The sequence below is a fragment of the Brienomyrus brachyistius genome, chromosome 12 (assembly GCF_023856365.1).
Source record: "Brienomyrus brachyistius isolate T26 chromosome 12, BBRACH_0.4, whole genome shotgun sequence".
Lineage (NCBI taxonomy): Eukaryota > Metazoa > Chordata > Actinopteri > Osteoglossiformes > Mormyridae > Brienomyrus > Brienomyrus brachyistius.
In genome coordinates this window covers 5,836,790-5,862,652 of record NC_064544.1, presented here as the reverse complement: position 1 = coordinate 5,862,652, position 25,863 = coordinate 5,836,790, and the positions used below count along the sequence as shown (strand labels likewise).

General features: G+C 48.6%; 1 protein-coding gene and 1 long non-coding RNA gene across 9 annotated transcripts; both read right to left on the bottom strand.

Moving 5' to 3' along the window:
* Window positions 1-1,724: 1,724 nt before the first annotated feature.
* Window positions 1,725-24,627, bottom strand: LOC125705173 (hedgehog-interacting protein-like). 7 transcript variants are annotated; one of them, XM_048971604.1, is made up of 14 exons: window positions 24,547-24,621; window positions 23,991-24,199; window positions 20,616-20,808; window positions 18,048-18,204; window positions 16,921-17,122; window positions 14,977-15,128; window positions 13,283-13,456; window positions 13,061-13,204; window positions 12,870-12,985; window positions 11,491-11,611; window positions 8,518-8,645; window positions 7,181-7,262; window positions 3,740-3,888; window positions 1,725-3,540 (listed from the first exon to the last, which is right to left on the bottom strand). In XM_048971604.1, the coding sequence occupies exons 2-14, from the start codon at window positions 24,192-24,194 to the stop codon at window positions 3,350-3,352; spliced, it is 2,013 nt and encodes a 670-aa protein (XP_048827561.1). In that variant the 5' UTR covers window positions 24,195-24,199; window positions 24,547-24,621; the 3' UTR covers window positions 1,725-3,349. The 7 variants fall into 7 exon arrangements, with proteins under 7 accessions (XP_048827561.1, XP_048827559.1, XP_048827557.1 ...); XM_048971602.1 differs by having other exon boundaries at window positions 23,991-24,268; window positions 24,547-24,612; XM_048971600.1 differs by having other exon boundaries at window positions 23,991-24,268; window positions 24,517-24,596.
* LOC125705174 (uncharacterized) lies at window positions 8,707-11,156 on the bottom strand. 2 transcript variants are annotated; one of them, XR_007381445.1, is made up of 4 exons: window positions 10,991-11,156; window positions 10,697-10,948; window positions 10,592-10,633; window positions 8,707-10,507 (listed from the first exon to the last, which is right to left on the bottom strand). It is a non-coding gene; the product is annotated as an uncharacterized LOC125705174 (long non-coding RNA). The 2 variants fall into 2 exon arrangements; XR_007381444.1 differs by having other exon boundaries at window positions 10,697-11,156.
* Window positions 24,628-25,863: the final 1,236 nt, after the last annotated feature.

Below are 25,863 nucleotides of genomic sequence, written 5' to 3'. Positions count from 1 at the left end.
CCTGGTTTGGTCCCTACAATGCTGAAATCAGAGCTGTGCACCTATAGCTTTTTTCACATTAGTGTGTAAAGTCGGATGCCTGATCTGGGCTGGGGGGGGCGCCGCTGTCCTGCTGCAGACACCAGCATGTGCTGCTCATCTCTCCAGTGTGACTGGCGTCGAACTCGGCGTGGCGTTTGCTCTGCCAGGGTGCAGCAGGCCCACGAGGATGGGAAAAGCCGGAGGAAGGCGATTTCGATCAGTGGCTCTCAAAGGGTCCGGAGATGATTTCAAAATATGTGAACAAAATTAAAAAGCACTAAAATGAAGCTATTTCTTTGCTGTTTCAATATGTATCAGGATTTTTTAATAGTTTTTGCTGAAGATCAAATCAAGTCTATATTTGAAGGGTAGCCCCGGGCCGTAACAGTACATGGATTCATGCCTTTTGATTACATAATTAAATCATAAAATATTCTAATAATTGTAGCTGTGAGTTGGTCATAGTCAGTGCCTAAGAGCTGATAAACCCTCCACCATTATGCATTACCTAAATTATTTGGATTTCCCACTAAATTGCACTAATAGTAATGGTGGAGTAATCGATTAGACCAAGACTGCCCCTCTGTTCTGTTACACTGAGCCTTGAGACACATCCATCATGCTAACTCATGTGAGACGACATCATCAGAGTGTGTGTGACAGGAGTGAGGCAGAAACAGCCTCTGCAAGTAACCACAATCAGAAGACTTTATTAATCCCGGAGGAAATAATTGCTCAAGTAATAATAATAATCCATCCATCCATCCATTAATCCATCCATCCATCATCTTCCGCTTATCCAAGGTCGGGTCGCGGGGGCAGCAGTCTCAGCAGGGAAACCCAGACTTCCCTCTCCCCGGGCACTTCATCCAGCTAATAATAATAAAGATAATGATAATAATAGTAATAATAACTATTAATAATTATTATTATTCCTGTTATTATTATTTTGATTATGCTGCAGTCAGACTCGTCAATAGACACACCACCTAGTGGGGGCTGCGAGTCTTAGGCCCTCACTGTTATTTTGGGGGTTGTGGGCTGATAAATCCATGACCCCACAGCCTAGATGGGGGCCATGCGGCCAGTGCGCGATGCTCGTGTCACTTTTAAAAGCATTTTCAGAGGGATACTACATATTTGGATATTTAAGTCAATCCACCTGGCGTAGCGCTTTTTAAATGCACAAAGTCCTTTCGAATAATTTGCTTCCAAATTGGCCATTGGCTGCAAGTTTATGAGGATTTTCGAAGGGTGAGAATGCACATTTTTTGACATTTTCTTCAGGGAAATGAGGAAATCATTAGAGATGGTGGTGTGCAAGTGGCTGTTTAGGTACAACAGCTGGGCCACAATTACAGGCAGAGCAAAAACCTGCCGTAATGACGAGAGAAAAGGCTGCAAACAGGCTCTTCAGGCGTGAAAGGGACACATGGTGGGAAATCGGCACGTTTAAAGCCAGATTTATATGACCTGGGCTTGCTTCAGGGTTCGGGGCCCAGAGCCGACACAAGCATGTGTTTGGACGTGGACTTGGGCTTGGTGCAGGTGCTGTGGACGGACAGGATTTCCGGGACATATGACCTGCAGAGATTTCATCAATGAGGGACTCAGCTCTGACACTTAACGCCAACGTCAGTGTCCGTTCGGCGTGATGGAGTTGCAGGAGAGCTCCCACCGGCAAGAACTTAGGTGACCCAAAATGAATAAAGACATTTTAATTTGGTAAAATGTTACTCAGGCATCTGGTAAATTTTATGCAACATACCTGCTATTTAGAACTGCAGTAAACTGTAACAGCTGAATTTGTATTTTCACCGTAATAGAATATAGCATAAATATTTCTTCTGTTTAACACCATGTCACAGTACATAAAGCCTCACCAGCCAAACAGTCTGACATATGATATCTGCTACGTCTGTCACACACATCTTGTGTTTATCTGCAAGGTGCACCAGCTTAGACAAAGTAAATACACATTGTTCATTTTTGTTAGCTGTAAACCTCAGAAATCCCACTACACAGAAATCTCAGATTGATCTCATTACAAAATGACATTTTTTTTTGCTGCTTTCTTTATTAAAGGCATTTCTCTGTAAATGTAGAGGCTATTTTTAAAACCCACAGGACGTGATAGAGGATATTGCTTGGAAATGAATAACAGAGAAGAATTCAAAACAAACAAGTGGATTTCTGGCTTTCCAGCCATTACAGTCACCATCCGGTTCCTTTTACTCTCAGAGTTAATCCAAAACACATCTTCTGTCTTTGTTTTGTTTGTGTTTTTCAAGGAGATTTTTGTTCTGTGTGGGAGTGTCCCATGTATGACCCATGTGTCCTGTGACCACCACTGAACTTTGTCCGACAGACAGCAAACCAGAAGGCGCCCTTTGTTCCCAGGGCTGTGCCAGACACTCAGCACTGTGGTTCTGCAAGCTGAATGTTCAAAAGTTTACTCCTCTCAGCTGTAATGAACTTTTGGTGCAACTGTGACTCATTTGAGATATGCAGGCTTTTGTTTACAGTGATGATCTCTGCGAGTTTTGGATGTTAATTACATCAGGTCAGGTGTTCTCCTCACGAAGACACTATCTATCAGAGTTAAAACACCATAGCAGCAACAGCAATGGTGTGTCAATTCCAGGAGGAGCTTCAGTCCTACAAGAACCAAGGTGGATCTCCAGATGCCAAGATCTGGTTATGAAGGTGGATTTCCAGATTCCAAGGTCTGGTTATAGAGGTGGATCTCCATATTCCAAGGTCTGGTTATGGAGGTGGATCTCCAGATTTCAAGGTCTGGCTATGGAGGTGGATCTCCAGATTCCAAGGCCTGGTTATAGAGGTGGATCTCCAGATTCCAAGGTCTGGTTATGGAGGTGGATTTCCAGATTTCAAGGTCTGGCTATGGAGGTGGATCTCCAGATTTCAAGGTCTGGCTATGGAGGTGGATCTCCAGATTCCAAGGCCTGGTTATGGAGGTGGATCTCCAGATTCCAAGGTCTGGTTATGGAGGTGGATCTCCAGATTCCAAGGTCTGGTTATGGAGGTGGATCTCCAGGTTTCAAGGCCTGGTTATGGAGGTGGATCTCCAGATTCCAAGGTCTGGTTATGGAGGTGGATCTCCAGGTTTCAAGGTCTGGTTATGGAGGTGGATCTCCAGATTCCAAGGCAGCCAAGGTACATCAGTGCATCCCAGGTCTTCTGATTAAGAATGTTAATGACATGTGTCCTCCAGCTCATCGGTCAGAGAAACGGAAGCAATGATATCACAGGAAATGCCCCAGGGTGTCGAAGTTTGCTCCGGAGATCTCCTAGTAGAGGTCTCTGCCTAAACAATGTAGCTGGTCAGGTGGAGCAGGTAGGAGGTGACGTCCATGATTTGATCCACGATGCCGTCCCTGACGTTAATAACGCAATAATCGTCCTTCTCGCAGTGAGCCCCTGAGTAGCGGCTTCTGCACACGCACGTGTTGGGCTCTATGCAGATGCCTCCGTTTTGGCATGTGGGCTCACATTTTGCTGGGGGGGGGAACAGAAGAATGCAGGTAAAGCACAACATCATTACAGTTGCTCATTATTAAAGTTCATCTAGGGATTAGTGGAGTTTATCTATCTATAAATTGCATATGCCTGCCAGCCGCCTGCTAGCCGCCTGCCAGCCGCCTGCCAGCCGCCTGCTAGCCACCTGCTAGCCGCCTGCCAGCCGCCCACTACTCACCCGCCTTGCAGAAGGGGCCCTCCCAGCCCGCCAGGCAGCAGCAGCGTCCTGTGGGAGTGCATACCCCGTTGCGGCACTGCCGGGAACAGGCGGCCGCCAGCAGCTCAGGGGCTTCCACTGGCCGCTGGCACTCTTTGGGGGCCGCCGGCCTGGGTGGAACATTCCCCGTCAGAGACATATCCCGCTCAACGCACCACACGGTTATGGAGGGACCATTATTCACCATCACTCAAACCATGGTGGTCACAAACAGTCACTACACATGTGGTTGGGGGCAGAAGCAACAAAGCGAGGGCATTTCCTGCTGTTTCCTTCTGAAATTCAGTGCTATTTAACCAATAACGCTTAACTGAATTCTTAATGCTTTCCAACTCCATACTGCAGACGTCATTTTAGCCGTTAGCATGTTTAGTGAACACTTTAGCAACATATGCTGAGTAACTTTCCCATTAATGTCTGGCACAGTTGGCCTACACAGTCGCTGTTTTTCACACCTGAATATTTCGTGAGATCTGTACTGGCTGAAAGGACGCCAGCAACCTCACGACACGGAAGCGGCTTCACGAGGTAGCCAGGCTCTCTTTTCCAGCGACCAGGCCAGGACGGTTAAAGTTGTGCCATAACTCATTCTCATTTAAAATGTGTTTATTTTGTTTAAGATGCTTCGGGACACGGCACATAGTTACCACGGTAAACTGACTAGCGCCAGAAGTGAACTCCCCCCCCCCCCCGCCCCCGAGATTACGTTTCAGTGTGATGAATGGAGGAACATCTGTCCATAAAGGCATCTGTCTCCCACGGGACGTGACCTGCGTGCGGAGGGCCAAGGAGGAGGGCCGGAGGCGGAGGGCCAGAGGCAGAGGGCCGGAGGAGCCGTCATCACCGTGGTTACCAGAGACAGGGTAGCCACACGCTGAACACTCCACCACTCCCCCTGCCTCCTCGCATACATGGAATGTTCTGGAACACGGTGGCCCGCTTATTTGCTCCCCATCAGGTGACTGTCAGGCAAATGTGTGTAAATAAATTTGCCTCGGCAGGAAAGGGCCAGTTTCAGGCAGCTCACCTCGCCTCATGTGCGCCTGGCAAGGCGTCGTAATGAGGAAGCAGTGTGGAGCACTGGCCCTTCCTGCCAGCACGCGGCACTGATCCGACAGGTAGCAGTCGCGGGACCACCCTCCTCGCCGGAGCCCTGGGAGCACTAAGCCGGGCCAGCGGCCCGTAACGAGATACTCATAACGGGCTTGGGTGTGTCAGAAGGGCTGCCGCCTCGAGCCGGACGGCCGGAGCGGAGCTCCCCGAAAACGCCAGAAGAATGTCACAGAGCTCACGAGAAACACGGCCTCTGATCCCGAGGCGAGCACTCAACACTGCTGCTTAGGAGTGCGTACAGGGGCGGGGCCACAGGGGTGCTGAAAGCTGATTGGCCCCCGAAGTGCCCCCTCCCCGTCACTCATCGATTCGAAACATATCACTGGCTAATGACTAGGTTGGCTACTCTGTATGATTTATGGCCCCTCTCATGCCCCCCCCCCCCCCACTGCTGCAATCTGCCGAAGGGTTCTGCTCCAAGCCCATCAGCTTCCAAACTCTGATTCATCTCACCTGCTTCTGGCTATGAAACGCTGTTCGCTAATCCTGGGGCTGAGCGGTTTAAACACATAATTTACAGTCTGACTGCGATGAAGGATGCGGTGCGGGGTTGTGTGAGGTCACCTCATACGTATGCCGCTGCATTTAAAGATGGCAGGGATCTGTTTTGATTTAATTCCATACTTTGAGCAGCTGCCCTTGTGCTTTCTGCCATATAACCGTCACTTACTCTTGCCCGTGGCCATAGCGAATCGTCTTTGCATTTTCCTGAAGCCTAAACCATCTGATGCAGGAACATCCCTAAATTCTGCATGCTTAGAGGAGACTCTTCTGGGACAAACATCTCACATGGCTTTGCTTGCCAATTCCCATATGCATGCACATCCATCCATCCATCCATCCATCCACCAGCCGCCTATTCAGTGACCTCATAATAAATGACTACATCTCCGCCAACGTTACAGGTGATTGTAAATATGATTCAGTCGGTGTTCGTTATATTTATCTACTTACATAAGAACATCAGAAATGTACAAACAAGGCCAATCGGCCCATCAAGCCCCACATTTGGGGAGAACTTTAATATCTCAGAGTTGTTAAAATCTTATCTAGCTGTGATTTAAAGGAACCCAGGGAAGACTATTCCATACTCTAACTACATGCTGTGTAAAGAATTACTTCCTCAAATTCATTTTAAAATGAATGTTCTCTGGCTAATTTCCACTTTCGGTCATGAGTTTTAGTATTTAAACTAATACTGAAATAGCCATTTGGCTAAACAGCATCCAGACCTGTTAGAATCTTATACACCTGGATCATGTCTCCCACTTAGTCTCCTTTGCTTGAGGCTGAACAGATTCAGCTCAGCTACCCTCTTCTTATAAGACATTCCTCTAAGACCAGGAATCATTCTCGTCACCCTGCGTCGCAGCCTTTACAGTCCATGGCTTTTTCTGAAACATTCTGTGTCCAGACACCAATATCTGCTCAAGCTCAACGTAAATACATATAAAATAAAGTCTTTATATAATTCTGATTGGTTAGACTCTGAGCAAATGCGCAGTGTTGTGTGGCTGAAATGGCCTTTTTAGCGCAGTGCCTGGTCTGTGTTCCACAGCTCATGTCTTACCTTTGGCACTCTGAGCCAAAATCACAAAGTGAGTATTCAGACCAGCTGAGATCATGCTACCCATCTGTATGTGGAAAGAGCAGGTCTAACAGCATCTGGCTGATGGTCAGACCTGCTGACAGGATAAAGGTCTCTTCACTTCACCCAAGCCCTGGACTTTACTCTGGCGTATTTCAACTCGACGAGCAATGACCGCAGCCACAGCAATGACCGCAGCCACAGCAATGACCGAAGCGTCGTGTTTGATCTCTGAGCAGCACGCAGCCCTTAAAGCGGACGGCGACTGTTACACACAGGACACACAGTCTGGCCCACACGCCGCTCCACCGCATTGTCGGCACAAGCAGCCCTGTCCAGAAACATGCTGAGCTCACACTCAGTTTTTTTTTAACTGTGATTTGTTTTGGCCAGAGGAGAAGCCATGCAATGATTCGCATAACCGACAGGCCAGCCGTGATGTTCCAGGAGAGATGGGATGTTTGGCTAGCGAGGGGGGCGGGGATGTCAGCCATCTTCGCCTCCCCCTCAAAACAATCTCCTGTCGAGACGCTAATTGTTGCCTCGTGACTGACCTCAAGCATGAAGGTGAGGGACCAGTGCTGAAGGCCCCAGGGAAGATGGTCCCAAAAAACTCCAACCATCTGCAGCTGGACCCTCAGAAGCGCAGTGTGACGGCCAGAAGGTTCACACACCAGCATCATGCCCTGAAGTTCACGTACCTCTTTGGGTCCATCACTTTGTAGAGCTTGCCGCTCTGGGAGTGAGCCACAGTTTTACTGCTGGTTAAGATGTACACCTCACCTACAGGGAGAAGATGGAGAGAAAGCAGGACCTGAGGTGAGCGTCTGAAAAGGAGAGCGTCCCACTGGCCATCGGCGCTCGTAGCATAAGTGATCGTGCTGTGACTCAGGGCTCGAACTTCTTCAGCAAATCAGCTGAAGCCATTAAGAAACAGTTTCTGTGATCAAACCTGGAATGGCTGTAACAGAGATAGCTGGTGGCTGCTGTGGTGTCAGACTGGGGGTTAGGGTTTCCTTCACTGGAATCACCAAAGCATTTAAATGAAAGCAGTGCACGGAATCAGCACTGTGCAGAACACCACAGTATGATAAAACCCTAATCCTATCATATAATGTCAAAAACACCAAAAAGTACAGCCGCTTGTACCACACACAGTGACCGTTTTGATTTCAGAGACATCCCCTGCCGTCCCTCGTTTCCTAACAATCTTGATCTTTGGTTTTTGGACAACAGGACAAAAAAAAAAAAACATGGAAAACACCCAAATCTTTGTGAATTTTCAGGGAATATGGGCCTCACTGTGAGAGCTGCTCCTTCCAGGGGGATTCCGAGTGGTCTGCGGAAAAAATCTCAACAGGTTTTTTTCACCAGTTATATAGTAAAAATCCACAGGGTGCCTATTAGTTTCTGCCGGATCTGCGAAGCATTTTTTGGATTGTTTACAAAACAGTTTCTAGCGAGCTGTACGCCGCCGTTATTTCAGTTCATTTCCACTGCTTGATGAGTATTTATTAATCTGTGCTATTTGTACATGTGTCTTCCTCACACACAGGTTACAGCGGCGTTGTTGACACCGTATATGTGCTGTATTGTACTGATACTGAGAATGCGATGGCAGTGTGCATGATCGAGGGATTCAGCTATTAATTGAAACATGCAGGAGACATAAATGAGACTGATGGATTCCCCATAGAACTTTAACTAGGGCGGCCAACCTCCGTCAGCTGGCTGGAGTGAGATTTTCTCAGAATTTCAGTCTGCACACACCTGCACACGCATACACATGTATGTAACAGTTTTATTACCTTGTAAATAGTCTGTAGGGTTTGCAAAATACCTCAACACTTTTAATGCAGCTAATTTTTTGTTTATTTACCGTAAGACTGCGTGCGTGACCGAGGGTCTGAAAAGGTTTGTCACGCCAGACGGCAGCTCTCCAAATAATGCTAAAGACCATCTAAAGCGAAAGACCCCGTAGTGGGAGGCCAGCCTGCTCAGGCACAGCTGAACCACAAGGAATCACTTTGCTCCACACCTAGCTCATCTTCTCCAAAGCCCAGGACCTGCCCCACCAGGGACCTGCCGCAGGGGTGCTCCCCGCCCAGACACAGGGGCTTCTCCCGCCATGTCCCGCTCCAGGCCTTCTGGAGGATCCGCAGGTTCCTGCCGGAGAAGCAGAACACGGCGCAGCCAGGCATCACTAGCCGATCATAGCCCACGCGCACATGGCAGCCGTTAATGAGGAGAAGCACACGTTTTAATCGCAGATGCTGCATGCTGTATGCGACAGGCAGGGGGCGCTCTGAGCCGATTCACCAGTCCGGTTTCTCACCTCTCCTGGTTACATGCTCTTACTTTTACTTAGCAGTCGCTTTCGTCCAAAGCACCATACGATAGATAAAGCAGGACCAGAGTCCCTGGAGGCCAGTTCACCCAAAAAAAGATAAAAAAATCACTGCGCTATCTTCTCCGCAGTGATACGATTGGTGTGTGCGGAACAAAGTAGTTCCTATATTAAACTGCTCACTACAAAGTCTGTGGATTATCTTTGATAACTGGGTCATGATTCCTGGTACGAGACATTGCTGTTGCATTTTTCATTGTATTTTTTTCCTCCTTTAAGGGCCCCCATGTGGCGTTCACTCTAATCTCCCTGGTATTTAAACCGGCAAACTTCTGATCGCCAGAACAGTGTTTTAGCCCACTGGGGATTCGCTCATCAGGACGCAGTGAAGGGCGTATATGATTCCGTGTTGGGCGAAGCCTCGTGGGAGGCAGGATTCTCAGGAATCTCTCGGCGTGATGCGGATACACAGCTGCCTTGCAAGTTGGTTTGGCGTGACCCCGCCATGGAAAAATACTTAGGGGGTCCTTCTGTCAACAGCCTCATTAAAATGATTATTGTTTACAGAGGGAGCGCTGGGCGACACGCACATCTGCGTCTGGACCGGGTCGCCCCGCACAGTCCGGGCTGGGGAACAGGAGCGCGGAGGCAGGACACGGGGCTTCAGCACCCAGCATCACTGTCGTCGTTATCATCATCGTTGTCATCATCATCATCATCACCATCATAATTATCATCATTATCATTATCATCATCATCACCATCATCATAATCATCATCATCGTCATCATCACCATCGTCGTCGTCATCATCACCATCATTATCATAATTATCATCATCATCATCATCATCGTCATCATCATCATCACATTATTATTGTTATTATTATTATTATTGTGAAGTGGATAAATGGGTAACTTAATGTCCAGCTAGCTCAAAGGGAAATACAGTTGCCCTGATCCAGATAGGCTGTCTATTAATCATTTATCTACTAGCCAGCTAACTTTACTGCAGTCAGCATCAGTCTGCAGGCTAAAGATCTCGATGGCATTTTCAATCTCCATCTGTGTTTTGGGGGGGGGGGGGGGGGTCGGGGGGTCAATTCTTGCAAAATGTTGTTTGATGCTCTGCATGCATGCTGCAGAACCTGCATTAATCAGCACTGCGTTGCTGCGGAGTGAAGCTGGGGGCCGTGTGCCAGTTTGTTGGCAGGGGCAGTGTGGCGTGCTGGTGTATGCTAAAGTAGTGAACGACAGAGTATATTCTACACTCTAATGTCTAAATTGCATACTGACAAGTCGGTAAACGATCATAAAAAGTTAAGTAAGCACTGTTCTGTAATTAATAAGGTGCATAAATGTGCATTTATGTGCTTTTACCCTCTAATACACCCCTGTTAGGCTGATACCTGTATCTGCCAGTCTGATACCTGTCTTTGCCAGTCCGATACCTGTATCTGCCAGTCTAATACCTGTCTCTGCTAGTCTGATACCTGTCTCTGCCAGTCTGATACCTGTATCTGCCAATCTGATACCTGTCTCTGTTAGTCTGATCCCTGTCTCTGTCAGTCTGATACCTGTCTCTGCTAGTCTGATACCTGTCTCTGCTAGTCTGATACCTGTATCTGCCAGTCTGATACCTGTCTCTGTTAGTCTGATCCCTGTCTCTGTCAGTCTGATACCTGTCTCTGCTAATCTAATACATGTCTCTGCTAGTCTGATACCTGTATCTGCCAATCTGATACCCGTCTCTGCTAGTCTGATACCTGTATCTGCCAATCTGATACCTGTCTCTGCTAATCTGATACCTGTCTCTGCCAGTATGATACCTGTCTCTGCCAATCTGATACCCGTCTCTGCTAGTCTGATACCTGTATCTGCCAATCTGATACCTGTCTCTGCTAATCTGATACCTGTCTCTGCCAGTATGATACCTGTCTCTGCTAGTCTGATACCTGTATCTGCCAATCTGATACCTGTCTTTGCCAGTCCGATACCTGTATCTGCCAGTCTGATACCTGTCTCTGCCAATCTGATACCTGTCTCTGCTAGTCTGATACCTGTATCTGCCAGTCTGATACCTGTCTCTGCCAATCTGATACCTGTCTCTGCTAGTCTGATACCTGTCTCTGCCAATCTGATACCTGTCTCTGCTAGTCTGATACCTGTCTCTGCTAGTCTGATACCTGTCCACAGTCCATGAACACTCTTAATGTTGCACTCTCTCCTGATTGCCCAGTTGTCTTATTAGGTTCTTGCTTTGTTGGTAGATGCTGTGTAGCTCCTGCTCTGATCCTGCTTACTACTCATAGTCGACTCCATGACCGCCATATGTTTTGTGACCTTTTACTGGGATTTGGACGGCTCCTCTCATGTGACGTTCCTCACATCCACAGCCCGAGGAGCTCAGGAGACCATGAAGCTGTCCCTGAAAACACCACCCCATCCCCCCCCCACCCAAGGTGAGGGCTCGGGGCTGAGAGAGGCAGATGCTGGCTGAACCCAGAGTATTAAGGACCCCTGTGGGTTATTTGTAAACCACATGGATGAGGTGTCTGGGCTTGTGACATCAGCGCATCACATGTCTCACCGCGTGTCACCATTGGTCACCCTCGCCCGTAAATCCCTCCTATCCCAAAATGTCAGTGTAGCATAACAGACTCACCCGCTACGATCGCCAAAGACGTAACTGCCGTACAGTCGCCTTGACTGGCAGCCTCGGTAGATAAACCCACCGACAGGCGCCGCCCTGCTGGGGGGCAAGTGGAACAGTGGTGGGACGTGCTCTGCAAACAAGACCAAAAATGCGTTAGGGAGTTAAATCTATCTGGCATGATCTGAACACAAGGAAAAAAAATATTTTTGGAATTGCAGAAAGCACACATATGTGATGTCTCCTTAAAACCCTAACTGACTGTTTATCCACTTCCACTCTTCAAGGAGCAACAGAACTTAAAAGTGGCATGAAAAATGAACAAATGCACAATTTCCACTACGGAGGACAAATATTAATTGCGTGTTCTCAGGAGGATATGGAATTTTCATAGTAATCAAATAGAATTACATAATTTGACAATATCTGGATCTTCACATTGGTCATCTTATTGTGTGATTTTAACTGTACAAGTGATGACAGCTGCGAAAAGCTCTCAGAAGCCAAAGACACGCTAACGCTAAGAGACTAAGCTAAAGCTAAACACAAGCTAAAACTAAGAGACTTAGTTATAGCTAAAGACACACTAATACTAAGAAACTTAGCCAAAGCTAAAGACAAGCAAACACTGAGAGATTTACATAAGGCTAAAGACAAGCTAACGCTAACAGACTTAGCCAAAGCTAAAGATAAGCTAAAACTAAGAGACTTAGCTAAAGCTAAAGACACACTAATACTAAGACACTTAGCCAAAGCTAAAGACAAGCTAACACTGAGAGATTTACATAAGGCTAAAGACAAGCTAACGCTAACAGACTTAGCCAAAGCTAAAGACAAGCTAACGCTAACAGACTTAGCCAAAGCTAAAGATAAGCTAAAACTAAGAGACTTAGCTAAAGCTAAAGACACACTAATACTAAGACACTTAGCCAAAGCTAAAGACAAGCAAACACTGAGAGATTTACATAAGGCTAAAGACAAGCTAACGCTAACAGACTTAGCCAAAGCTAAAGACAAGCTAACGCTAACAGACTTAGCCAAAGCTAAAGACAAGCTAACGCTAACAGACTTAGCCAAAGCTAAAGATAAGCTAAAACTAAGAGACTTAGCTAAAGCTAAAGACACACTAATACTAAGACACTTAGCCAAAGCTAAAGACAAGCAAACACTGAGAGATTTACATAAGGCTAAAGACAAGCTAACGCTAACAGGCTTAGCCAAAGCTAAAGACAAGCTAAAACTAAGAGACTTAGCTAAAGCTAAAGACACACTAATACTAAGACACTTAGCCAAAGTTAAACACAAGCACAAGGAGACTAAGCTAAAGCTAAAGAGAAGCTAACAGTAAGAGACTTAGCTAAAGATGAAAATGAGCCCCTTCCTCAGCTCACCATAGTCTTCCCCCTTGTTAATCTGCAGGATCCTCCCTGTGCTTGAGTTTTTGCCCTTGGAGTCTGTACAGATGATCAGGAGGCTCCTGTTCACATGGTGCTGGTCCACGGCACACCTGTATCAGTGTTGAGGTGGTTAGCCTCAGTTAACCCATGTTAATGTAGAAGTCATGTTGCCGAGTCTGACCTACCTGCCTGGGCTGTGCAGCCCGTGTGCATAGATCTCTGGGGGCTGGTTGGTGCTGTTGAAGTAGGGGTTGTCCTTGGGGATGGCGTAGGGGTCCCGGCAGGAGTCTGTGTTCACATCCACGCGCAGCACGGCCCCCGTGAAGTCACTGTGAGGCAGAGGCATGGCCGCCACGTTCCGCGTGACACTCTCAAGACGTGCCATCAAAAGCAGCCTCGGGGCCTACCTCAGGCCGTCCATCTCCTCCATGTCATCCAGTGTGATCAAGCCGTCACCCAGGAAGATGTGCAGCAGGCCATCAGCCCCAAAGTGCAGCTGCCCCCCAAGATGCTTCCGGTGCAGCTCTGCTACCTCCATCAGGACCCGCTGTGTCCGCATGTCCACCTGGTTGGGGTCCTTCCTGGAAGGAAGCAGCGGCCTGTCACTGGCCTGGGAGCGACTGGTGGGCAGGTGTAGCAGCCCTCCAAGGGGGAACCAGGGAGATGGGGGAGTGTTGACTAGGTGGGTGTAGCAGCCCTCCAAGGGGGAACCAGGGAGATGGGGGAGTGTTTAGTAGGTGTGTGTAGCAGCCCTTCAAGGGGGAACCAGGGATATGGGGGAGTGTTGAGTAGGTGGGTGTAGCAGCTCTCCAAGGAGGAATCAGGGAGATGGGGGAGTGTTGAGTAGGTGGGTGTAGCAGCCCTCCAAGGAGGAATCAGGTTGATGGGGGAGTGTTGAGTAGGAGTGTGTAGCAGCCCTTCAAGGGGGAACCAGGGAGAAGGGGGAGTGTTGAGTAGGTGGGTGTAGCAGCCCTCCAAGGAGGAATCAGGGAGATGGGGGAGTGTTGAGTAGGTGGGTGTAGCAGCCCTCCAAGGAGGAATCAGGGAGATGGGGGAGTGTTCAGTAGGTGGGTATAGCAGCCCTTCAAGGGGAAACCAGGGAGATGGGGGAGTGTTGAGTAGGTGGGTGTAGCAGCTCTTCAAGGGGGAACCAGGGAGATGGGGGAGTGTTGAGTAGGTGGGTGTAGCAGCTCTTCAAGGGGGAACCAGGGAGATGGGGGAGTGTTGAGTAGGTGGGTGTAGCAGCCCTCCAAGGAGGAATCAGGGAGATGAGGGAGTGTTGAGTAGGCGGGTGTAGCAGCTCTTCAAGGGGGAACCAGGGAGATGGAGGGATGCACACCCATTTTTTAATGTGCATTATGACAACTGAGTAAACGATCATACTCTCAGTATTCAGTTAATAAATCAGGGTCAAATTCAGACAGTTAAGGAACCATTCTGAAGAAGGCAGAACCTTCCTGAAGACCACAGTCCATCATGCCAGCATTTCACTAAATTTAATGTGTGATCTCATTGTTCCCAGATACTAAATATTTCTTATCACTTTGGTACGATGATGTGATTCTGCGTAGTCTTTACCGGTATAACATTTTAAAGTAATACATTTACAGTAATGAGGGAGTGATTCAAACTTTTTACATGGCTAGTAAAATTCCTTTGTTTTTAAAGACAGCTTTGAAGATGAATCAGTGAGGGTTAAAGATTTGATGTAATTAATCCAAAATGTCTCTATTGAGTTTTAGACCATGATGCAGAGGAGGTGCTTCCCTTTATATTATTCACACACCAAAGAACAATTGATGAAGTGCAATGACTTTCATTTTATATATATATATATATATATATATATATATATATATATATATATATATATATATATATATATATATATATATATATATAAAACCTTGAAAACTAGGTTCTGCTTGTGATTGTGAGGTATTTTGTTGCACTCTGTCTCTAACCAGGAGACTGTGTATTCCTCTAAGTGCACAACGTGCTCGTGATGTTTTTGTTTCGCTCTGCCTTGAACCTTTTGACTGTGTTCTCCTCCACACCCAGGACGTGGAGGTGCTGTTTTTTGTATTGCTCTGCCTCTAACCTGTTAACGGTGTACTCCACCACACGCAGAATGTGGTCGTGCGGCCCCATGGCCCAGCGCTCCTGGTTGGTGGTGTAGGAGACGTACAGCTTTCCATTTTTCTTGTAATTGGGGTGGAATGCAAGGCTTAGGAGGCCCCTTTCATCTTCTCCCTGCAGTCAAACGAGAAACACAAAGAGCAGTGAAGTTAATTATGCTGCAGCTGGGACCGAGGGCAAGACCTCGCCTCCCATTCTCCCCCTCAGCCTCCACCGTCTCTCTCTCTCAGCCCAGTTCCGCTCTGCCGTTCCTAAGTGATGTCTCTCTCTTCTCCCACTCTTCTGCCCTGCCACCTGAGGCCTCAGCAATTGGTCTGTTTTCACGTGGGAAGTTTCAGCATATCCCCGATCTTCTGTTAGTGGTTCTTCTTCTCTCTTGCCCTCACTGTGCACTGATTGGTGGACGTGATCTCCATATGACGCTTGACCCCTCCAACCGAGACCCACCCCCCGGGATCCCCCAGTTGCCACCCCCCCTGAGTATAACAAAGGCTGGAACCCCTTGTCTCAAGCAACCTCTCTTATAGTCCTTACTGTCTTGTCTACTATGAGTTGTAAGCCGAATAGCCGACAGGAACTGGGATAACTGGGAAAAAACAAAGTAATCAACAGAAAGGGACCAACAGGAATGGGCTCAAACTGGGACCAACAAAGTCAACAAAAGGAAGGAACTTAAACTGGTCAGGCTCCATGGCCCAGGAGCCAAACCCACTGCAGGCACGATCTCACCTTGATAAACGTTCACACGACGTTCAGGTGCTTCTATAGCCGTACACACTATGAATCTGCTAGAAGCTGCGCTCAACCTGTGCTAGAAGCCTCTGTGACATTGCAATGGAATCGGAGGGCTGGATATTCTAAGATTTATTAAAGTATAAACCACACTAAGGGAGGGAGTAGGCTGTGCCGTAGTAAAACTCAAAGCGCGGCGCGGCTCAGCACAGCTGTGAGGCTGGAAGGAGACCAGCTGACTTTACCGCAGCTCAGCTGCACTTTTACACGCATCCCACACGGGGATATTCATTCCTAATGAATCAGTGCTGGGTAGAAGAGGCTCTGGTCACTCTGCAGTCTCCAGCCCATTAACCAGGGCAAACGGGGTTTCCAGAGCAGGGAGTTAAGGCACTCAAAGAGGCTACATTCCCAGTCCTGCAGCTCCGAAACTGGGAGAGATGTTTAATAATGATCCATCACTGATGTCGGTCGGAACGGTGTCTGTCTTTCTGACGGAGATGGAGCCGCATAAGCTGAGCTGTTTTCCCGCAAAACTGAGTGAAATGAAGCCATAATCACTCACAAATGCTGCAGCTTGTAAATTCCACATCTTCAAGCTGCGGGGGGGGGGGGGGGTGTCCCACAAAGCAAGATGTCTCACTTAGCTGGGTCAACTTAAACTAAGTCATGATTGATAGGAATGCTCCTTACTTGAACTCTTATTGGACGATCATGACTTCTAGCTTAAGTTAACCCAGCTAACTGAGGAATCTTGCTTTGTGAAACAGCCCCCCTCTTCTCCCCATGACCCCTACTCTCTTATGAGAAGATTATTTGATGAAGGGTTAGGGCTGCTTATTGATCAATGACTTTACAGAACGAAGAATGAAGAAGCATGATTTTTGTTCAGCAGGAAAGGCCTAAAATTATCATTAGCATAACCCTGACTATTTGGCCGTTGGGATGTACAACAAATTAAATCACAGTCTATCACCGCAGTATTTGTCGGTTAGCATCAGTATTGCTGTAACTGTTTGGACCCTTCAGTGTTTATTGCATTAAACTGCATGCCCACTTCACATCATTCTATCATGTTAGAGGCAGAGCGATACAAAAAACAGCACCTCCACGTCCTGGCTGTGGAAGAGTGCACCGTTCCTCGCGGACGGTCGTCTTTCGCGCGAGATCTTACCTTCGTGCCCGCCTGCACCAGCTTGTGGATGTTCAGAAACGGCTTTCTGATGAGCACCTTGCTGGGGGTGAGGATGCGGACGACACCTTCCTTCTCGAGGATGAAGAGCCGCTGGGAGCCGTCCCCGCAGTGCACTGCCCCCACGGGCTGCCGCAGGCCCCCCGCCACCTCCAGGGCACAATAACAGCTGCCTTTGTGTTTCCTGCCGAAAACAGCATGGAGGAAAGTGATGAGAATCAGGCAGGCGGTCGCCAAGAGGATTATCCCGTCAAGCCCCTTTCTGAGGACTAAACTGAGTTGCCTACAGTTCCTATTAGACACATATTGTTGATTTCCATCAGTTTTAAATATATGTATTTTTTATTTTTTTTTGCATACTGTACTGATATTAAGTTTGGACATGTACTACCAGGACCTGACCTCCTTCCAGTTCTTGTACTCAGAAGTCACGGCCAACTTAGTCCAGACCAAGTAAATACATCATACCTCAGAAACAGAGCCCGGTCCAAACAAGACGAGGAAGTATCGCATGTTTCAGAAACGCCCAGTGCCAAGTTCACTTGACATCACATGGCATCATTAAATACCCTTTAACAATAGTCTAATACAATTAAAAAGCCTGTCCTCGGATTGCCAGTGAAGGCCTCGATGAGAATCACATGGTGAGACCTGTCTTCACAGCCAGACAAGGACAGATTTTTATACACCAATGAACTGAAGAGAGAGGAATTTCAGTTCGTCATCGTCTTGGCTTCGTGTGTCCCCTTGACAAGAACCCAAATTGGAAACACACACTAACATTTTGTAATAGAAAGGGATTCAAGATTTCCCCGGATATCATCTTCTGCCTGAAGTGAATCTTTATATCTCGGCTACTGGGGTCTTTGCACTGGTCTGTAAGACGCCACGGATCTGCAAAGCCTTCAGTGAGGTAGACCTGCTCATTCGAGGCTCCCATACAAAGCATTACTGCCAACAACCCTGCAAATGCTGAAGAAACTTTAATCAGCCCTTGGGGAACAAAGACCAGAACAGTCCATTATGTGACCTAGAAGCCATAAACATGCTCAGTTTTACAGATATGCTTTCAAATCGAACTTAATTTATAAATATGGATTTAGATGAACCTGTTAAAATCTTCCTTCTGTTCATAGTCATCCGTCAGGTCTAAGTAGTTGGAGGACGGCCCGCGTGTTCGTCTTCTGTGGAAATCCGGAAAGCACAGGCCGTTGCCTTCTGTTCCATAGTACTGGCAAAACTCATCCACGTCAGCTTGGAACAGCTCTATGGAGAGAAAGAAGAAAATCAAACAATTAAATTTACGCCAGTGCAAAGTGGACTTCAAAGACATGCCACAGGTCTGTGCTGATCAGGAGAAGAGGCTCTACCTGCTTTTTTTCTGGGTTTACGTGGAGACACTGGACCATTCGATATCACACTTTGCGCATCAGACACCACAGCAAACAGTGCGCGGGGGTCAGCACGCAGTTCCCACTGCAGAATGGCTGCAGTGTGCAAGGCGTATACAGTGCTCCGTACAACATGCAGATAACACTACAATCCTCTAGACAGTTTATGCCTAAACTGACCGCAGAATGTTCTAGAGAGACTAGATGTGTGTTCCACTGTATTGATGGTCTCGAGCCCCGTTTAATGTGTACTTTGTGGCTGTGGAAAATGAGTTTTGGTCGATTTCGCTGTAAAGATGCCAGATAGACTTGCGCTGTTTTTGCGAGCGAGACTTTAAAAAAAGAGGCCGTTAAACGAGGCCTTCGTTAATGACTCCACTTAACCTGCATCCTATACATTATACATCAAAACCCGACTTCTGGCATTTACTGAGTCCCCGCGTGCCATTAGAATGCAAAATCAAGACAGTGAGGTTGATTAAGGCCAGGAGATCACACTCAGTTACATTTAGTTTATTTAGAAGAAGCTTTTATCCAAAATGATCTTTTTTGAGAACGCGGGGTCAGACAGCCCCCGGAGTAGTTGGGGTTTAAGGGTCTTACTCGCAGACCCAACAGTGACATCACCCTGCCAACTCTGGGTTTCAAACCAGCAACCTTCCAATCACAGGCAGTGCTGTGCCTCTCATCTCCTTTCACGTTCTATTAATAGATGAAGTTCTCTTCCAACCCCACTGAATTACAGTACGTTTTTATGCTACTGAGGACATACAAGAAAACAGTGGCCAAAGACAGCCTTTCATAATATCCTTCCCATCCCAGGACCGACACTGTGTGCAGACCAGCGCTAATGTTATAATCTTGTCTGGTGATCTTCCAGCGCAGTGTGGGTGGCCGTCAAAAACACTTCGCATCTCGACACACTTCAGCAGTCTTACAAACACACTGACTGTAGAAAAATAAATGTGCCTTTTGTCACTGTGTGTACATCTTCAGAGAGACTCTGCAAACATTCCCAGTCCCTGTACTTTCAAATTCCCTGTCTCTCTGTCCTTTCACATTCCATGTTTCTGTCCCTTCACATTCCATGTCTCTCTGTCCCTTCAAATTCCATGTTTCTGTCCCTTCACATTCCATGTTTCTGTCCCTTCACATTCCATGTTTCTGCCCCTTCACATTCCCTGTCTGTCTGTCCTTTCACATTTTATGTCTCTCTGTCCCTTCACATTCCATGTTTCTGTCCTTCACATTCCATGTCTCTCTGTCCCTTCACATTCCATGTTTCTGTCCCTTCACATTCCATGTCTCTCTATCCCTTCACATTCCATGTTTCTGTCCCTTCACATTCCATGTCTCTCTGTCCCTTCACATTCCCTATTGCTGTCCTTTCACATTCTAAGCTCCTGTTTTTTCACATTCCCTGTCCCTGTCAGTTCACATTCCCACTCCCTGTCTTTTCACATTCCCTGTCTCTGTCCTTTTGCTTGCTCTCTATAATAGGAGAATGTAACTCTGGAATATTCAAACTGCCTGTCCTTCTTGCAGCTTCTGCCACAACATCCAGAAGCAGACGTTCCTCTCGAATGGGGACCAGCAGCATTAGAAACCAAGTTTCCAGGCTGTTTTTAGTAAGCAAACCACAAGACAGCCACACAGCTCAGCCCCCTTTTTTGTGCCTTGTATCTGATTATAATGACAGTAGTACATTTATTTATTGCTTATTACACTGTCATGTGCACACATCTACTATACAGATTTTAACGACCACGCCTTTTGGTCCTGCTGTTGTACCCTTGTACAAGGTCTTGGTGAATCCATATATCAGAACTGACTTGGGATACTGCACATCAGAACCAGAGGTCCGGTTTATTTTTCCTCAGTGTAAGCAAGTATCCTGTGAGCCACTGACACAAACACGACACACAAGCGAGCGTCAGTCTAAGTCCGCCGTAGCAAGCGTTCATGGACATCTTAGGATGAAATGGGGAGGCACTCTGGCTTGAACCTGACAGGACCAAAATAAAGAGCGGTGGGTACAGCTGTCCACTGGATTTCACCCAGACATCCCTGACCGCCATAAAAGTTCAGCGATCAGTGATGTTCAGAATAAGGTCTCACACAAACGCTGAGGTGAGGGTGTTTTCATCTTCAGTTTGTGATAAAGCTCCACTGGAGTGACGTACCTCAGGAAGCAGCAAGCATTACGGCGCAAAACACCAGTTGACCTCCCCGGGTGGCTGTTGCACCGCAGAGCTGGGTCACTCTGGCCGGGAAGGTCAGGCATACCTGGTATATGTCCCCTGCAGGTGTAATACAGCCGTCTGCAGTAATCCTGGCACAGGATGGGCAGGTGGGGCTGCCCGCGTGGTGCCCGCCCAGGGCTGGCTGTGTGATACAGCAGCTGGGCGTGAGGAGAACAGCGGGCACACTGCAGCTCCTCCAAAAGCTTTGTGCAGTCCGTGCTATTGGAGGAGAGGACCTGCCACAGCAAGGCAGAAGCAATCACACACAGATCTAGTTACGTTTTCATAGAAGCTGACTAAACCTGTTAGTTGAGGCTAATTAGCGAATAAGGCCTGACATGTGACACAATTCCTGAGAATCTCCTTGGTTCATCACGTACAACAACATTGTCATAGAAAGAATATTCCAGACATCTGGACAGAGCTACAGACATACTTCTGTGTGCCCTGTCACAGACTGGCATCCCGTCCTGGGTGTCCCCTGCCTGTCACAGACTGGCATCCCGGCCTGGGTGTCCCCTGCCTGTCACAGACTGGCATCCCGTCCTGGGTGTCCCCTGCCTGTCACAGACTGGCATCCCGTCCTGGGTGTCCCCTGCCTGTCACAGACTGGCATCCCGGCCTGGGTGTCCCCTGCCTGTCGCAGACTGGCATCCCGGCCTGGGTGTCCCCTGCCTGTCACAGACTGGCATCCCGGCCTGGGTGGCACCTGCCTGTCACAAAGTGGCATCCCGTCCTGGGTGTCCCCTGCCTGTCGCAGACTGGCATCCCGTCCTGGGTGTCCCCTGCCTGTCGCAGACTGGCATCCCGGCCTGGGTGTCCCCTGCCTGTCTCAGACTGGCATCCCGTCCTGGGTGTCCCCTGCCTGTCACAGACTGGCATCCCGTCCTGGGTGTCCCCTGCCTGTCACAAAGTGGCATCCATCCTGGGTGTCCCCTGTCTGTCGCAGACTGGCATCCCGTCCTGGGTGTCCCCTGCCTGTCACAAAGTGGCATCCCGTCCTGGGTGTCCCCTGCCTGTCGCAGACTGGCATCCCGTCCTGGGTGTCCCCTGCCTGTCGCAGACTGGCATCCCGGCCTGGGTGTCCCCTGCCTGTCTCAGACTGGCATCCCGTCCTGGGTGTCCCCTGCCTGTCACAAAGTGGCATCCATCCTGGGTGTCCCCTGTCTGTCGCAGACTGGCATCCCGGCCTGGGTGTCCCCTGCCTGTCTCAGACTGGCATCCCGTCCTGGGTGTCCCCTGCCTGTCACAGACTGGCATCCCGTCCTGGGTGTCCCCTGCCTGTCACAAAGTGGCATCCATCCTGGGTGTCCCCTGTCTGTCGCAGACTGGCATCCCGTCCTGGGTGTCCCCTGCCTGTCACAAAGTGGCATCCCGTCCTGGGTGTCCTCTGTCTGTCGCAGACTGGCATCCCGTCCTGGGTGTCCCCTGCCTGTCACAAAGTGGCATCCCGTCCTGGGTGTCCTCTGCATGTCACAGACTGGCATCCCATCCTGGGTGTCCTCTGCCTGTCGCAGACTGGCATCCCGTCCTGGGTGGCACCTGCCTGTCACAAATTGGCATCCTGTCCTGGGTGTCCTCTGCCTGTCACAAACTGGCATCCTGTCCTGGGTGTCCTCTGCCTGTCACAGACTGGCATCCCGTCCTGGGTGGCACCTGCCTGTCACAAAGTGGCATCCTGTCCTGGGTGTCCTCTGCCTGTCACAGACTGGCATCCCGTCCTGGGTGTCCTCTGCATGTCACAGACTGGCATCCCATCCTGGGTGTCCTCTGCCTGTCGCAGACTGGCATCCCGTCCTGGGTGGCACCTGCCTGTCACAAAGTGGCATCCTGTCCTGGGTGTCCTCTGCCTGTCACAGACTGGCATCCCGTCCTGGGTGGCACCTGCCTGTCACAAAGTGACATCCTGTCCTGGGTGTCCTCTGCCTGTCACAGACTGGCATCCCATCCTGGGTGTCCTCTGCCTGTCACAGACTGGCATCCCGTCCTGGGTGGCACCTGCCTGTCACAAAGTGGCATCCTGTCCTGGGTGTCCTCTGCCTGTCACAGACTGGCATCCCGTCCTGGGTGTCCTCTGCATGTCACAGACTGGCATCCCATCCTGGGTGTCCTCTGCCTGTCGCAGACTGGCATCCCGGCCTGGGTGTCCCCTGCCTGTCGCAGACTGGCATCCCGTCCTGGGTGTCCCCTGCGTGTCACAGACTGGCATCCCATCCTGGGTGTCCTCTGCCTGTCGCAGACTGGCATCCCGTCCTGGGTGTCCCCTGTACTTTCAGGAATTGTCAATAACAAACCCTGTCATAAAGACACATCTATAAATCACTGACATTAATTAGTCTTGGAAGACAACCTCGCAGAAATGCGGGGCATCTTGCGTCGGGACTGCTGTTAATGACGGTGCAGAAACCGCTTTGATCTGGACAGGAGAAAGCTAGAGAAATGCAGGAACAGCTGAACAATGTATTTAAATGAAGGATGCAGACGGCGATAAACTTTTAAATATGTTCAAGTTCATCCTCTGTGTGTAATACAGCCACACACTCAGTCATTCTTCAATGAATTCGTCTCCCGCCGTCAGCTCGGCTCCCTCTGCACGGCGCCCCAGGCAAGACAAGAACAACAAAACACTCATTTCTGAGAAGGTGAGTCGCGGTCCGGGACTCACAGCTTCTCAAGACCATGAGCATTTGGACAGTTCCGCAGACAGGCAGAGTTATGGTCTCCGGTTTCAGTCATTAGTAATCCAGCAATGCGCACAACTGTGCTGTTATTTTTTAGCCGTAAGCAAGACGGCTGCGTGTGTGGCCACATAGTGCGTAGTGCGGCTGGAGGTTTTCCTCTTCATGTCATTGATTTCATAACTTTAATGATGATGATATACGTGGGTCTTGGCAATGTAAAGTAATATACGACCCAGAGACAAGCGTCCATTCTGCGAGTCTATAAGAAAAGATCCATTTCATCGGTACAGAAGCGATTTCGCTTTTTTAAACCGAAAGACTGTTCTGTCTGGTTATTGTAAAAAAAAAATTTAATTTTGCTTTTATTCGCTTACGTTCGAATTAACCGTCCATGGGGCAACACTCATTTCTTATAGGTGGGATTAAATTAATATAGACAGCACTAATGCTGTTGATTGTGTGTCTGTGAGTTTATTTGATCAGTGTCATCTGTATATAGAGCAGCTTTAAAGTGCGTAAACAGAGAGCTGTAGAGAGCGGCAGCAGCGTAAGGCAGCGGAGAGCCGCGGGCTCCGGGACGTCGAGCTACTGCAGACCGCGTTCACATTGCGCGGTACCAGCTGCGGTTAACAGCTAATAAACACGTAAATAACAAAGCGGGTCTCATGCTAACCTGCAGATCCATGGAGAAGCGAGACCCAACAGAAATGTGCAACCTTAGGAGGAAGCGGACTTACCATGGCATCCCGGCGGTGGAGCATCCGAAAGGCGGAGCTCCTGGAGGGGCAGCAGGACAGCCGGGGGTACAGCTTTGGACACAGACCCCTGCCGCCGTCGTCTCGCTTCTTCGGGCGCTTCGGCAAGCTGCCGTCGTAACATCTCCTCCTCCTGGGGGCCGCTTCTCCATGCTCCCCGTATCTGGCATCACCCCCTTCCCACATGTCCGCTGCAATGGTCAGTATGAGCAGGAGGGGGAAAAGCCGCATCCTGACACGACTGGATGAAGACAAAAGTACTGGAGCAAAATAATGCGCAAAGAAAAAAAAAATATATATATAGAAAATAGCTTATATTGTAACCTATATACAAGCGAATTCTTGTTATAGCGTATTTATAATGAGGAGGCGAAAACAAAAATTAAAAAATCATCAATATATTCTAACCAACATAGTTACATAGTTGCACTTGAAAGTTATTCGCGATTTAAAAAGTTATTATTCGTGTATATAGGCCTATGATATATACAGATGAAGACGAGCTCACTGCATTGTTGTTGCTTTGACTGTCACTAACCCGTCCTGTAAACCGATTTTACTGCACGGTGGTCGGTGCAAGTCTTTCTGGATCCTCGGGAACGATCCTGACCCATTCGCCCTTTTCTTTTAAAGTGAGGGGGGTAAGTGACGTGCATGAACACCCCCCCAGTCCACCCGACCCCGAAAAAAGGAGAGAGGGAGAGAGAGAGTGATCTGGGGGATGGATAACCTGTCAGGGCGATGAAAGAGCTTCAATTTGAAAATAAAAGCGGCGGAGGCACTTTAGCATATAATAAAGTTTCATATCTTTTATTTATGTCTTGCATCGGAGGCTGTACAGCCACAGCCGTGCTCTCTTGGATCAGACTCAAAAGCAGAAGCTCAAATGCTATAGTGAGTGATACGTGATAAAGACCCCCCACTGCGCGTTAACGCATGAAACAGCCGCGCCACGCATCGGAATTATATTTACAGCTGGAGTCACAGAAAATGAGAGGAAAAACTTTGCTAGACTGTAGGAAATTTATCGTCCCATATGCTTTTTTAAAATACGCGTTTTAAAATTGCAGTTGTCTATTTTTACTCGACTTCATTTGTATGCTGCGTGAGAGTAATTGCAAAGTGACATTGGAGTGATTTCGGCCCTGTTGGACGACGCTTTGGCACCAAACAAGCCCTGTTTGTCCAGTGGGCGGCAGGTAGGCTGCAGCCAACATTAGCGGGACATCAGACGTCAGTCGTAAACATTGTAATCCTGACGCAACCTGAGCCCAAACAAACAGACAAATAAAAAAAATCGCCCGTCAGAGCTCCTGACACGGACCGTGACTGGCTGGAGATGCGGCCACACTGGTGTCATTCACACCAAAGGTCATAAACATGAATAGCAGAACATCACCACAAGGTCACAATTCATTAAAATCTGTTATCAGACGTCGATCAGACGTCATTTAAATACAGGATTCACGGAGTACAGTATCTGGCTACGACATACTGCGCGCAGGGATGGGGTCTGTTTGCACCTGTGGAACTCCGCCTTGCCCTCTGCGGAGGGGAATGCCGATGCATTTAGATGCTCTGGAATGAGCATTTAGGACTGACACCTGGCCTCATGTGGGCAGCATGAGAGTCTGATTTCAGGAGAAGCCCTGTAGCCTTGACCCCCCCCCCCCCCCCACTCTCTGTCCGATGGGCATTTCCCCTGTAACCAATCAGAGTGGGCACTGTGTGAGGATGTGCTGTGGGAGACGGGGTCCTTAGAGAAAAGTGGCCACCTGCCGTGAGCGTATCTGGGCCTCGTCTTGCAGCCTCGGATGTAGCGGTGAGTCAGCTGCAGTGCTGGGCAACCTGCCCG